The 12,972-nt window shown below is 40.0% G+C and overlaps 1 protein-coding gene across 1 annotated transcript; it reads right to left on the reverse strand.

The window, feature by feature from the left end:
- Positions 1–7,321: 7,321 nt before the first annotated feature.
- LOC119732457 (cholinesterase 1-like) lies at positions 7,322–12,972 on the reverse strand. Its single transcript, XM_038205984.1, has 8 exons — positions 12,491–12,972; positions 11,441–11,600; positions 10,916–10,993; positions 10,629–10,747; positions 10,126–10,296; positions 9,154–9,770; positions 8,658–8,845; positions 7,322–8,261 (listed from the first exon to the last, which is right to left on the reverse strand). Exons 1-8 carry the CDS (start codon positions 12,860–12,862, stop codon positions 8,164–8,166), a joined length of 1,803 nt encoding a protein of 600 aa, XP_038061912.1. The 5' UTR covers positions 12,863–12,972; the 3' UTR covers positions 7,322–8,163.

The following is a 12,972-nucleotide window of genomic DNA, read 5'->3' on the forward strand; positions in this document are numbered from 1 at the left end:
ACCAATTCAAAATGTACTATAAAATACCAAGTGAACAGAAGTTTAACAAAAAAGGAAAACAAAATATTCTTGTAAATAGTATGCTTACTGTAATTGTAAAGTGTTAACAGTACCAGTTAATGAATATTGCTACCTTGTATTTTATTGTAAAATATCAACATAGTAAAATATATACGAAGGCTTTCTATAGTACTCATGTTGTACATGTATGTCTACACTACCGTACTGTGAAAAGAATCTCTAGTTTTTGTATTATGTGTGTGAGTTTTAGTGTATGCTTTGGTGTGTATGTTTAAGAACATTGATTTTGCATCAGTGATACTTCTAGTAGCTTCAGGTTCAGATGGATTGTTCATCATTATTTTCTTATTTCTTCTGTCTTTCTTATCTTAAAAAAAACCTTGTTAACGTAGTTGTTAGTAGTTTAAACATAAAGCTGTTTTTATCTCTCTTTTTTAATTTGTGAGCATTATTTTTTTCTGTTGAAAAGAAGTTATGTTTGTCAAAACTGAAATGAAGTCAGCGTTAGTGCACTGAGGGGCCATTTTTACAATGTGGATGCCACAATAGGCCGGTCATTAAGCTCCGCCCAGAAATGTTTTGACCAATCACAGCCGTGGTAAATGTCCGACATGCGTACTACGCGCACCGCTTGAACACACAGTGTGGCATTGGAATGGCCACGTGCTGTTAGAGGGCGGGGCTAAATATTATGCCCAGCAAATAGCACAAACTGGTTCCCGGCCTAACTTGCGCCTGGCGGATACTGTTGGCGACTGGTCCTCCGTGGACGCTTCCTTTGCATTTAAAAAGGCATATATATACATTTGCATTTATCCCGAAAGTATACCGAATAATTATCAAACATCTTACTTGGATTAAAGATCGTACTGGTACTAAACACCCCGTGAAATTATTCCGTCTGGCTTGCCGTCATTTAGAAGAAATCAAGAAGTGTAGGTGATTTCCAACGATCAGTCAATGACTGATTTTTTTGAAATACATGTACAGAGTGCTGCGGACGAAGTCGTGTTTCGTGATCAAAAAGATGTGCATGGCTTTTCACTGTTTTCTCGATAGTGTAATGTCCACTGTTTTAAAACTTCATCTGGCTAAGTTTTGAATATTCTTCATTGAATTTTGAGAGGTGTTATTATTGGAAACGAACAAAATACATGAAAAGCAAATGATCCCATATGCCGTGATGTAAGTTTGCTTTTGAGGCCGCTGCATCGCATTCGACCGCGGTTTTTACCTCGGAAATCAAAAGTGACAATGCATGTACTGTAAAATATTGCCGATGCTGCGGTAACAATATTTGTGAATGAGGCCATTTCTTTTAACTATTTCTGTGAATATAACAATATTATTACATGTATGTGTTAATATCCGTCCTGGCAAAATGGGCATTAAAGTTATTCACATGGAAGTCATGGTTTAAAAAGATATTTATTGCCCTGTTTTATGACCTCTATTCATAAAAATGCGCAAGTCATTTCATTTCAATAGTACATGTAGTGTATTGTGTTCTTGGTTTTATCAACTCCAATTTTAAGGTAAAAATATCATGCAGTATTTTGATGTAACACACTTTCCTATTGGTTGAGCGCTTTGTTAAGCAATATTGGCCAAGTTCGGGCAAGGACCATAGTCGACTAGTGGTTGATTTGTGACGTACCTTACGCCTGCGCACTAATAGCAACGTGCGAACGTCTCTAGTCAAACGCTGGTCAAAATGTCATCGCAAAACTTCTGGATCCTGGCTCTCTGCTAGCGTTATGAATGCGCGCGGCTATTGGTTACCAGCGAAGCAACCAACCCCAGTAGGCTGGTTCCAAATAGTCGACTAGCGTAGTCAACCACCGTCGATTAGACAGAGTTCGGGCAAACGTTAGTTAACCATTGGTCAACTATAGTCCTTGCGCGAACTTGGCCCTTATTGCACATTGGTTGAAATCTTTTTTTTGTAACGGGAAACGTCATTGGCTATATTATTGCAGTCAGTATGTCACATCGCAGTTGAATTACCAATCACCAGAGAGGCACTAGAGCACAAATTATGAATAAATACGTATCATACGATGTGAGATAATATTGAGATGTTTGTTAGTTTAAGTATATTGACGTCACAAGTTCTCAAGAGAATTTCGTCTCCGTAAAAAAGTGTACTCTCTCTATAAACACAGGTTGTACTATGATCATGTTATTTGTAAACTGTACTTAAAACGACACATTAAAAAGTAAAAAATGTAATACAAAGGGTATGAAAGTTTGTTGTGTTTGTTGAGTTTATAATGTCCCACAAATTCACACGACAAAAAAAAAAAAACGCCCCGCTCGCTGCTTTTTGCAACCAAGTGCATTGCGCATGCGTCATTCGGGAACGGAATCTTATAACTTTCCATTAAAATAAACTCCACCAGAACAATAAATGAGAAGAAAAGGATGAATTTCATTGTTTTGGTCATCAGGACTTGATTAAACATAATTTAGGGAAGAAAACTCACTTTCGAAGAAAAAAAATTGAAAAGTCCAACCCTCCGGGATTCGAACCCTGAACCCACAGTATTCAAAACCAAAGATTTAAGCGCAGCGCGCTATATAGCGAAACAACACTAGAGACAGTGGAATACAAGCTATAAGAAATTATACTGAATCTGGTGACATGTTATTCACGTGACATGTTTGATGCGTGCGAAAACAATGTTTGTGCCCCGTGCTATTACTGTCCAGCACATTTAAAAAGCGAGAGACCCAATTGGTAGTGCTACAACCAAAAAATATTGTGCTGTTTTCATAAGGTTTTAGTAAAATGATTCAAGCAAGCCCTTTGTTATGCAAATTTTCACACGCGCGCGCGCGTGTGCAGCTGAGCACCTGTGTCTTTACTCTTGGGTGCAACTTGGACGTTTTCTTGCTGCGTGCACCAGGAAAGCGTTTGCATTCCATCCAGCACGTTATAGTTGTCTTTCGTTCGTGGGTGGTGCATGCAAACGTGTACTTCGAAGCAGAAACTAAAAGACGGACATTTTGTTTCCTTCGCAATTCCGGGACTATAATGGAGTAGGCTACGACTACGAGCGAAATTCTGTGGTGTACGACACCGAGTGAAATTCTGTGGTGTACGACACCGAGTGAAATTCTGTGGAGTACGACTACGAGTGAAATTCTGTGGAGTACGACTACGAGTGAAATTCTGTGGAGTACGACTACGAGTGAAATTCTGTGGAGTACGAGTGAGCACTGTGCAGCGTTGCATTGCTGTCCACACCGTTCTGGCGTAGTTGGTGTTGACTCAAGTGGAGGCCATTGCGTGGTGAGTACTAAATCTGTTTCCTCCTATTTGGGGCATTTCCATACAATTCTATGACTCTCTGCGTACGTCCGACCACATGATGTACAAGGTCGCTAAGGTGTTGGTAGCTACAGTTTGGTCAGTAATTGTTTTGTACTCACGTCACATACATGTAATTATGAGTGATGTGTCAAATGTTCCAAAAGCAGCTCATTAAGGTGTCTGACATGTCCGAAATTTACGGAATTGCCCTTTTTGAACCATATTTTATACCTCCCGTCAGAGCCCCGTTTTGTTATTTTAAGTAGAATTTTTTTTTTTGAGGTTCAAAACACATTAGATATGAAAAGTGTATTAGCAACAAGCCTGAGCTATGGGAGTAGTACTTTGAATGGGTAGGGTTGTGTCCTCAGAATACTGAAGCAAGAATTATAATAAGCACGTACAAATTTCTTTTGTAAATTCTGTGGCATTTTATTTTTTAGCTTACCTCAATTTGCCAAAATAAGTTTATACTCGGCTTCCTCCCGTAGGCCTAATCAGAACCAGTCGGACCGCTCTGTATATATATGTACCAGCTTGTAATTATCACTACATTTTCTCGGACCCCGAAAAGCACTCGACTACAAGCACAGGCGTAGTTAGGAATTGGAAACAAGGCCTTAGGGTGGGCAAATTTTGTACGTCTAGAAGTGAGGTTTCGTTGACTACATTTTGTTTGTCATAATACTTGATAGGCTTGTTTCACCAGTCATGACACTATAGCGAAATTGCAATCCAGTACACAAGTGTTCAAGAATTTATTGTTCAAACAACGTTGTTGTTGAACTGCGTGTTCCTTCAGTAGTCAGGAAAATTTTCTGTAGACTGGGACTTCACTTTAGGCAATTTTTTTCTCCGTGATGATTTTAGGTGACTTAATTTTAGGTGACGACAACAATTATTGTTTGTCTTAATATCTTATAGGCTCGTGTTACTTATCATGACCAAGCACCGGTAACAAAATTTAAATCCAGAACAACAGGCATTTGTTTTTGTTAAAGCAACAGAGTCCAGACGTGTTGTTTCTGCGTGTTTAATAATCGGGAAGATTTTCTGTAGACTTGCACTGCACTTGGGCAGGGTTTCCTTTGTGATGACAAACATTACTTTTTCGGTGACAACTTTGTTTGTCTACTTTATTGGCTTGTTTTACCTGTGATGACTAATAACTAGGCGACATTTCAATCCAGTACAATAGGTATTTGATATGTTATTGTTCAAGCAAGGTGAGTTTCTGAGTGTAAAAAAATCAGGAGAATTGTCTGTACATTTGGACTTCATTTAGGCAGGTTTTTCTGTTGTGATGATAAAAATTAATTTCGGTGACTACATTTGTTTGTCGTAATATTTTAGGTTAGTTTTATGATCATGACCAATCACTAGGCGAAATGGCAATCCAGTACGACAGGTATTCAACTAATATCTTAGGCCTCCTGGTCTGCTGCACTTCACAACCCTTCCAGTTTTTGCAAAACGACGTTTGCCCGTAGAGTTAGCGCCCATACTTAAGTAATCTTCTCTGGAGTATTATGGATAACACTTCAAATCCCTGCACAATTCTTGTGTGTGGTTACTTAAACACTTCATGTCACTTCACCTTAATTGAAACTGACCTGCAGGGTTTTACTCTCTGAATTCCAAAGAGTGAAAATTCACTCCATTCGACTGAAGATTCAATCCCACAGTCGGAAAGTAGGGACTAGACGTTTTGGAGTGAAATTTCTTCAATCGTAAAGATCGAGTTTTCACGCGAGCTTTGACTGAAGCGGTTCTTTTTTTTTTCAGACTATTTCAATCGAACATGAGAGTGATTTTCACTGTAAAACGTCTAGTCCCTAATTTCACTCTTTGGAATTTAGAGAGTAATATTGCTCTGAATATATTGCTGTGAATATTGACTTCCAAATTGGAGAGATAGGCCTGTGATACTTATCATGACCAAGCAATGGCGAAATTTCGACTCACTGCGACTGGTTTTTAATTTAATATGTTATTGATGAAGCGACTTGTGTGTTGTTTCTGCGTGTGTTCAATATTGTCAGGACTGGGAATTCATTCAGGCAGGTTGTTCTCCGTGGTGACAAAAACAATGGTTGGTAACAACACTTGTTTGTTTTAATACTCTGAAGGATTATTTTAAAGGGAATGTACATCATTGGCTTTTGCTGTAATTTTCAGAAATGAACTATTTGGGGGGTTAGTATAGAAGATCAAATATTGTTGCACTGACATGTTTGACGTTTTGTGTTCGAAAATGCTGGAAAAACCAAGAAAAACAAAAATATTCAAGTAGTCTGGTTCCCTGACTCCACCAAAGATGAAATGGATAAAAAATACCGGAAAATTGTAAGGTAAGGAAACCAGTCTAGCTGGCCTGCACCCGTTCATGAACATGGAACCAATAGCTAGCAAAACAAAATTTAGACTTAAAAAATGGTAAATTTGGAGCAGTCATTGAAAAATAATTAGGTTTCCAGCGTTGGAAATGTATACAATATACCATTTTCTTCAAAATGGCTTCACACCAGGTGCCATAATTTTACAGGATGCTTTAGCATGTCATTTACCAACATCCTAGTAAGGTATTTCGAAACAACTTGGTAGTTTTATTTTTCGATGTTTGCAAATGTTGTATTTTCCCTTTAACAGTTATGACCATTCAGTAGGCGAAATTTCAGTCCAGTTCGACAGTTATTTATTTAATAAGTTATTAAAGCAACGTGTGCAGTGTTTCTGAGTGTTAAGTAGTCTGGATTATTTTCTCTAGACTTGCATTTCATTCAGGCACTTTTTTCTCCGTGATGACAATGAACTTTAGGTGACAACAATGATTTGTCTAAATATCTTATAGGCTTGTGTTACTGAAATTTCAATCCAGTACAACGGGTATTTAATAATTGTTCAAGCAACGTGTGTGTTGTTTCTGGGGATTCAGTGTTCAGGAAGATTTTCTGTGGATTGGGACTTCATTTTTGACAGGTTTTTTTTCCGTGATGGCAAAAATTGATATACGGTGACGACAACAATTGTTTGTCATAACACTTTTTTTAGGTTTTTGTTTAACAACTCATGGGCAATAACTATAATAGCGAAATTTCAATCAGTACGAAGGTATTTGTCCCTCAAGCAACGGGTGTTGCTTGTGCGTGTTCAGTAGTCAGGAAGATTTTCTGTGGACTGGGACTTCATTTATTCATTTGACAAAATTAACTGTCGACTAACATTTGTTTGTCTGAATTGATATTGGCTTGTTTTACAAGTCAATGGCGAAATTATAATCCAGCACGGCAGGTATTTAAATAGGTTGTTGTTAATAGGTTGTCAGTGTGTGCTGTTTCTGGAAGATTTTCTGTAGACTGGGACTTCATTATAGGCAGGTTTTCTCCTCGATGGTAAAAATTAATATACGATGACAACACTATTTTGTTGTTGTAGCATGACCAATCACCAGGCGAAATTTCAATCCGATATGACAGGTATTTCATAAGTTATTGTTTAAGCAACGTGTGTGTGCGTGTTTTCCTGCGTGTTCAATAACCCGGAAGTTTTTTTCTGTATACTTGGATTTTATTTAGGCAGGGTTTCCTTCGTGATGACAACAATTAATTTTCGGTGACGACCTTTCTTTGTCTTAGTACTTTGAGGCTTTGTTCTATTGTCATGACCAATAACTAATAGGCGATATTTCAATCCAGTACAACATAAGTATCTAATAAGTTCTTATTCAAGAAAGGTGTGTACAGTTTCTGAGTTTTCTGTAGGCTGGGACTTCATTTAGGCAGGTTTTTTCTGTGATGACAATCATTAATTTTAGGTGACGACAACAACAATTGTTTATTTTAATAAGTTAGGCCTATAGTCTGGTGTTACTCATGACCAAGCACTGGTCGAAGTTTCAATTCAGTACGACAGGTTTTTAATAAATTATTGTTCAAGCAATATTTGTGTTCAATTGTCAGGAAGATTTTCTGTAGACTGTGAGACTTCATTATGTCAGGTTTTATTCCGTGGTGACCAAAATTAATTTTTCGGTGACAGTATTTGTTTGTCTTCATACGTTAAAAGATTATTTTTTTTACAGTCATGACATATCAGTAGACAAAATTTCAATCCGGTACGACAGGTATTATTACATGTACTAAGTTACTCTTCATTCAAGATGTGTGTTGTGTCTGAGTTTTAAACTGTCAGGAAGATTTTCTGTTGACTGGGTTTGAATGTTGGCAGGTTTTTCTCCGTGATGACACAAATTAATTTTCGGTGACTACACCATGCTTGTCGTAATGTTTTATGCTTGTTTTTGAGTCATAATGGCAACCCAGATTCTCTATTCGGCTGCTGTATGTCTACACGCAGTAGGTATCCGAATCGAGTATTTAAGGGCTACGACTTGTGGTCCAAGTGTCACAGTATAATTGTACTAGGGTCGTTCCCCTTTCTTTTCCCTAAACTAATGTGATCGATCTATCTACTGTGGATTTGATTTGCCTCTCTTGTGATGCAAAGTTAAGTCCAAACGAACGGACGTTTGTAATTTACAGCTCTCAACCATGCCTTGGTAGGCGTCTTGATTAAAGCTATACCCTTTCTAACTTATAACATATTTTTTTTTAGCGGTGTGCCTATAAAAGGCTCTCTGCTTCAAAGAAGCAAATGTTTTAGACTTAAAATTGATGCCTCGATTTAAGCAATCACTCTTGATGCGTATATGTACTTACGTCAGTGTAAACTGGTAGAAAAATGAGAATGTCATTGTGAAAATACGCTATTAAAGCATACATTTACATTTTCAACGCTCAAACAAGTTTCATTCGTTAGACGTTTCTCTACTGTTCTGGACATGTTTCCTCGGTGCATGTGCCTTCTCCGGCTTCGCCATCTTTGACCTCTCTCACGTCTTTGGCTTGACACTCTTTCGCTTCTTCTGTAAAATAATCGACACCAAAACGCCATTTGAAAAAGGGTATAGATCTTTCTAATTCTTCCATGATGCTGCAAATTGTTGCTGCAAATTTTGTCGCTATTCGTCCTCAAACATCTTCAAAATATCTTCATGCAATTTCTGAAGTTTGTGTTCTTGTAGTCTTTGCATTTTTTCCCTTTAAGCGATCTGTGATTGAATTGTCTCTATTTAAGCTATTGCTATCGTTGTTGGGAAATCAACAGCCAATGAGCGTCAACCACTAAGATGGTAGATCCTCCCACTCACCCAGGAACGGTACACACTGAGAGCGCTGTTGAACCCTAAGTGATTCTTAAATTTAATCTCTATAAAGCCACAGTTTGATTTTTTTTCGTTGGTGCACCATTGCAAACTCACCGGCAACCTGGATGAGTTTTGGTATGAACTCATTCCACATGAGGCACTCCTTAGCCTTGATGCCACGCCCATTACTCATGGAGACTGACAGGTCTTTGTAGGCGAGTTCCTCCAGGGTGAACAACGGCCATTCTGGCAGCTTCTCCTCCTCCCTCTGCTCAGCATCCAGGGAGGACAAGTTGGGATTACTGAAGAGTGGAATAGAAGCGAGGAAGAAACATTGTCTAATGCAAATGTTCACGTTAGTGCCCCTATTTATTTTTATAAGCTTCGAATGTTTTTAAATTATGAATATTATGGAAATGTACGTAATGTTTTCCCCCTTCTTAAAATTGCGTAGTGATCCAGCATCTCGGTTTGTTGCTGCTGTTATTTTGGGTTTGTTACTATTCCTAATTAATTGGCAACGTAATTATTGTAGAATTATAAACCAAGTTAAACTTTTTTTACAGTTTGATCTATCTATATGTCAATTACCATTTGAAAATTCACTCACCCAGTCTTGGCTAGATTAGCCCAGTATTTGATAGTCTGGATCGACATACGGGCTTCATCTTCAGTGAACGTCCAGTTGACAGACGGGATGAGGGGCTGACCCATGACGAAGATGAGATCGTCACCGTGAATTGACTTGGTCCACTTCTTACCCAGCAATGTGGTGGTGGCGATGTGAGTCATGAAATAGCGGTATACCTGACGACCAGCCTTGGTGAAGGCTCTGGCCGTTTTGTCTCCGGAACAGACGAACATGACGTCACCGAGAACTTGTGAGAGGCTGTCTAGATAGTCACAGTCTGGTAAACCATAACAGGAGGCGTTACCGTACATCATCTTGACAGCCTCTATCACAATCGGCTCAGAGCTCAGCATCGAACCTAAATTGAATTTAACAACAGCATCGAATGTATCGCTGTCGACGAACGGTGCTTCGTCTGTGCTGTTTGGAAAAACAGGAAGGAGATTGAGCATCCCCTCGTCAGCAAGAGCCCCGACGATTGCTACCGCGTCGTTGATGGCGCCCTGCTCGTAGAGGTCATTGGGGTCAGCAGGGATGACCTTGCCATCGACAACTGGTGCGAAGGGTATCAGGCCTCCACCCAACTCCGCCAGTAGCTGCGCAAAGATTGGATAAAGTGCAAGACTTATGCTTTCCCTTTGTGACACTGAACTTACATAAAATAGCTGACAAATCTTTCAGCATGCAAGATATTGACCAACTGAAGCATGGATCAATACTCCATCCATATAAATCTTAGTTAATTAGGCTTAGGGCCTACACTCATAATCAACTTGCAATTTTGTAATGTAGTGCAAGACTGGGGGCCACCCTCCGGGCACTGAACGTACATATTAGCTAACAAAACTCTAAGTAAGATATTGATTACCTACTAAGAAAGCATGGAGTTATATTAAATTTATAGTTCATAGTTATTCATTCTTTATAAACGGACAATTTTGCCAGACCTACCTTTTCATATTGGTTTTCGACAATTGTGTCAAAGCCCTCAATTTGCTGTAGACATTCCAGTAACTCTTCCGACGTCTGTTGTTCACAGCCGACCAGCTTTCCAAGACCAAACGCCGCTCTGCGTGCCGCAACGTCTGGCGTAGTTGCCCAAGGAGCAGCAGCATCGCCACTCTACGAGATAATATACACACAAGGAAGTGATGAGGTTTGTCTATGTTAAGTCATCATGTAAGCTAGCATAAAACGTGAATGATACCATGTCAACATATCAAGGGAACGAAGCACAACAGAGGATTTGGGGAATGTGACTACGAAACATATTTTGATACGTGGGGGCACTTTTTAAGATGGACGGAACTTTGAGATCATGACACCAAGTGGCGCTGTTCATGTAACCTTTATCTCCCACCCTCTCTTGCGAATCCCTGGCCAGAAGGGAGGGGTCGGGGCGTTCCTTTCTACATTCACGCCTCCCTTGATCCTGTATACATTTTAAGTTGTACCTCCAAGATGGCGCCACGGAAGAGTCCTGCACTGCCCGGTGACACCATGTGCAAGCCCACGCTGCCCGCTCCTGCACTTTCACCAAAGATGGCAACTCGCTCAGGATCACCGCCGAAAGCTGACAATAAACAAGAGAAAACATTCCAATCTAAACATCTACATGTTCTAACTCCTCCCGCTTTAATAAACAACTTCCTTTTGATAGCTCCTTTACAGCATCTTGAGGTACAAGCTTTTGTTGAACAGGAATGAATAAAAAAAATAGGCCTATTGTAAAAGCCGGTACCTTTGATGTTGTCTCTGACCCATTCCAGGGCAAGGCGCTGATCCAACAGTCCCATGTTACCTGGGACGACGTCATCATCTGCAGTGAAAAGTGGCATGAAAGAAAATTCGTCGGTATTAAAGCGTATGCACATTGGTTGTGTACAACACTTGGCACCCAACTTGTTTGAATACAGCATCCTAGAAATGAGCTATCTTCCTACTTACACGAGGCGTAAGCCTATAACAGGGCTTACTTTATGGCTTGATAGCTTCCCCTGGCGTGATTCCTGGCTACATGACATCTGCATGTATTAGGTTGTATGGCTTCTGACTAGCGCCCTTGAACAAAGTCACTGACAAACTGAGGAGACGTCAACATATAGGGCTGGAAAGCTCAGTTGGTAGAGCACTGGAACTGTCTTCGTGGAGGTCACAGGTTCAAACCAGGACAAAAATTACAGCTGCCAAATTATCTTTTGAGTAGAAAAAAATCAGATTCGATTTAAAACCTGTACTTTTCTTTTCCCGAATATTTCGGACTTACTGGTCGAAAGGAATCCAAAAGGGCCGAGTCGATAATTCATTGTGACGACAATGACGTCACCCACAGAAGCAATTGGGGTTGGATACATTTCCGCCATAATTCCAGCTCCGATCATGTAAGCTCCTCCATGGATGAAAACAAGAACGGCTGCATTTGAAGGCTGCGAAAAATAATGATAGAAAAGCTCTTATATCAACCTTAGTCTGTGTATACCATGTCACATTATTTTGTTCACATAGTTTGGTTTTGTGGTCCAGCAAACTGTTCTTCTGCACTGCTGGTGTATACATGTACAATTGAACATACATGTACATATTAAAGTTAATTCAAATGTAATTTTTGAATGACGTAAACTTACGTCACAATTAAGCCTTGAATTGACGTCTGTGTGACGCCATACCAAAACTTGCAGTCATAACAGCGTGTTACAATTGATAATGTAGTAACCAACTGATAATGTATCACCAACCGATACTGTCACAAAAAAATTAACCGATGATGTATCTCCAATCAATAATGTCACACAAAATTGACCGACAGTGTAGTAAAATGTACTACACTATCAATCAATTGTTGTTGCGTTATCGGTCCTAACCGATGATGTAACAATAATTGACTGATAGTGTAGTAACATTTACTAGACTATCCGTCATTACTTGTTACGTTATCGGTTAGTGATACGATATCGGTAAATTTTGTGACATTATCGGTTGGTGATACGTTATCAGTTGTTTACTACATTATCAATTGTAACACGCTGTTATGACTGCAAGTTTTGGTATGGCGTCACACAGACGTCAATTCAAGGTTTAATTGTGACGTAAGTTTACGTCATTCAAAAATTACATTTGAATTAACTTTAATATGTACATGTATGTTCAATTGTACTAATGGAAAGGCAATCACTAGTGCGCCCCACAAGTAAGTCGGGGCATGGTCGGGGATTGTCACTTAAATTTTGCCCGAGGGGTGGGGATCACGGTGGGGCAGCCCGGGAGGGGAGGGGTGGGGGAAACAATAATAGGCGCATTTAGTTTTACATGTACTTACCAGAGGTTGGGGGACGATTACATCTACGCATAGACAATCCTCATCGAAGGGCCCAGCCACCGTGAAGTTGCCCATCGGAAAGACAGGCTGTGGGCAGCGATTGCCGAGCTTGGTAGCTTGTAACTCCCCGCTCCATGACTTGGCTACGGGAGGTTTGAAGCGTAGCGGACCCACGGGAGCTTCAGCGTACGGTATACCGAGGTAGGCGTCCACGCTACGGCCAAGCTCGGGGTCCGTGGGGCTGAACTCGAGCCTCGTACCGATGATGCGACCCTGGCTCGTCGTAACTACAGGAGGGTCATCGCTGGCTGCCAACGCCGTCGCCAAAACCAGACACAAAACGCCGACAGATTTTAGATCCATTATTTTCATTTGGTTCCCAGTGTTCTAGTGCAACTTTTCTGAAGCCAACTACGTATACTGTTTGCAGGCTTGGACTGATTGTAATTACAAAAGTCTAATGCCTTGTGCGTGCACACCAC

The sequence above is a fragment of the Patiria miniata genome, unplaced genomic scaffold (assembly GCF_015706575.1).
Source record: "Patiria miniata isolate m_02_andy unplaced genomic scaffold, ASM1570657v1 HiC_scaffold_24, whole genome shotgun sequence".
In the NCBI taxonomy this organism is placed as follows: domain Eukaryota; kingdom Metazoa; phylum Echinodermata; class Asteroidea; order Valvatida; family Asterinidae; genus Patiria; species Patiria miniata.

Excerpts from the sequence above, each read along its gene's own strand:
- LOC119732457 (XM_038205984.1), bottom strand. The coding sequence starts at position 12,862 with ATGAAAATAATGGATCTAAAATCTGTCGGCGTTTTGTGTCTGGTTTTG. Across the intron at positions 10,748-10,915 it reads GGTCAGAGACAACATCAAAG|CTTTCGGCGGTGATCCTGAG; the intron begins GTACCGGCTTTT and ends GTTTATTGTCAG. Across the intron at positions 9,771-10,125 it reads TCGAAAACCAATATGAAAAG|CTACTGGCGGAGTTGGGTGG; the intron begins GTAGGTCTGGCA and ends ATCTTTGCGCAG.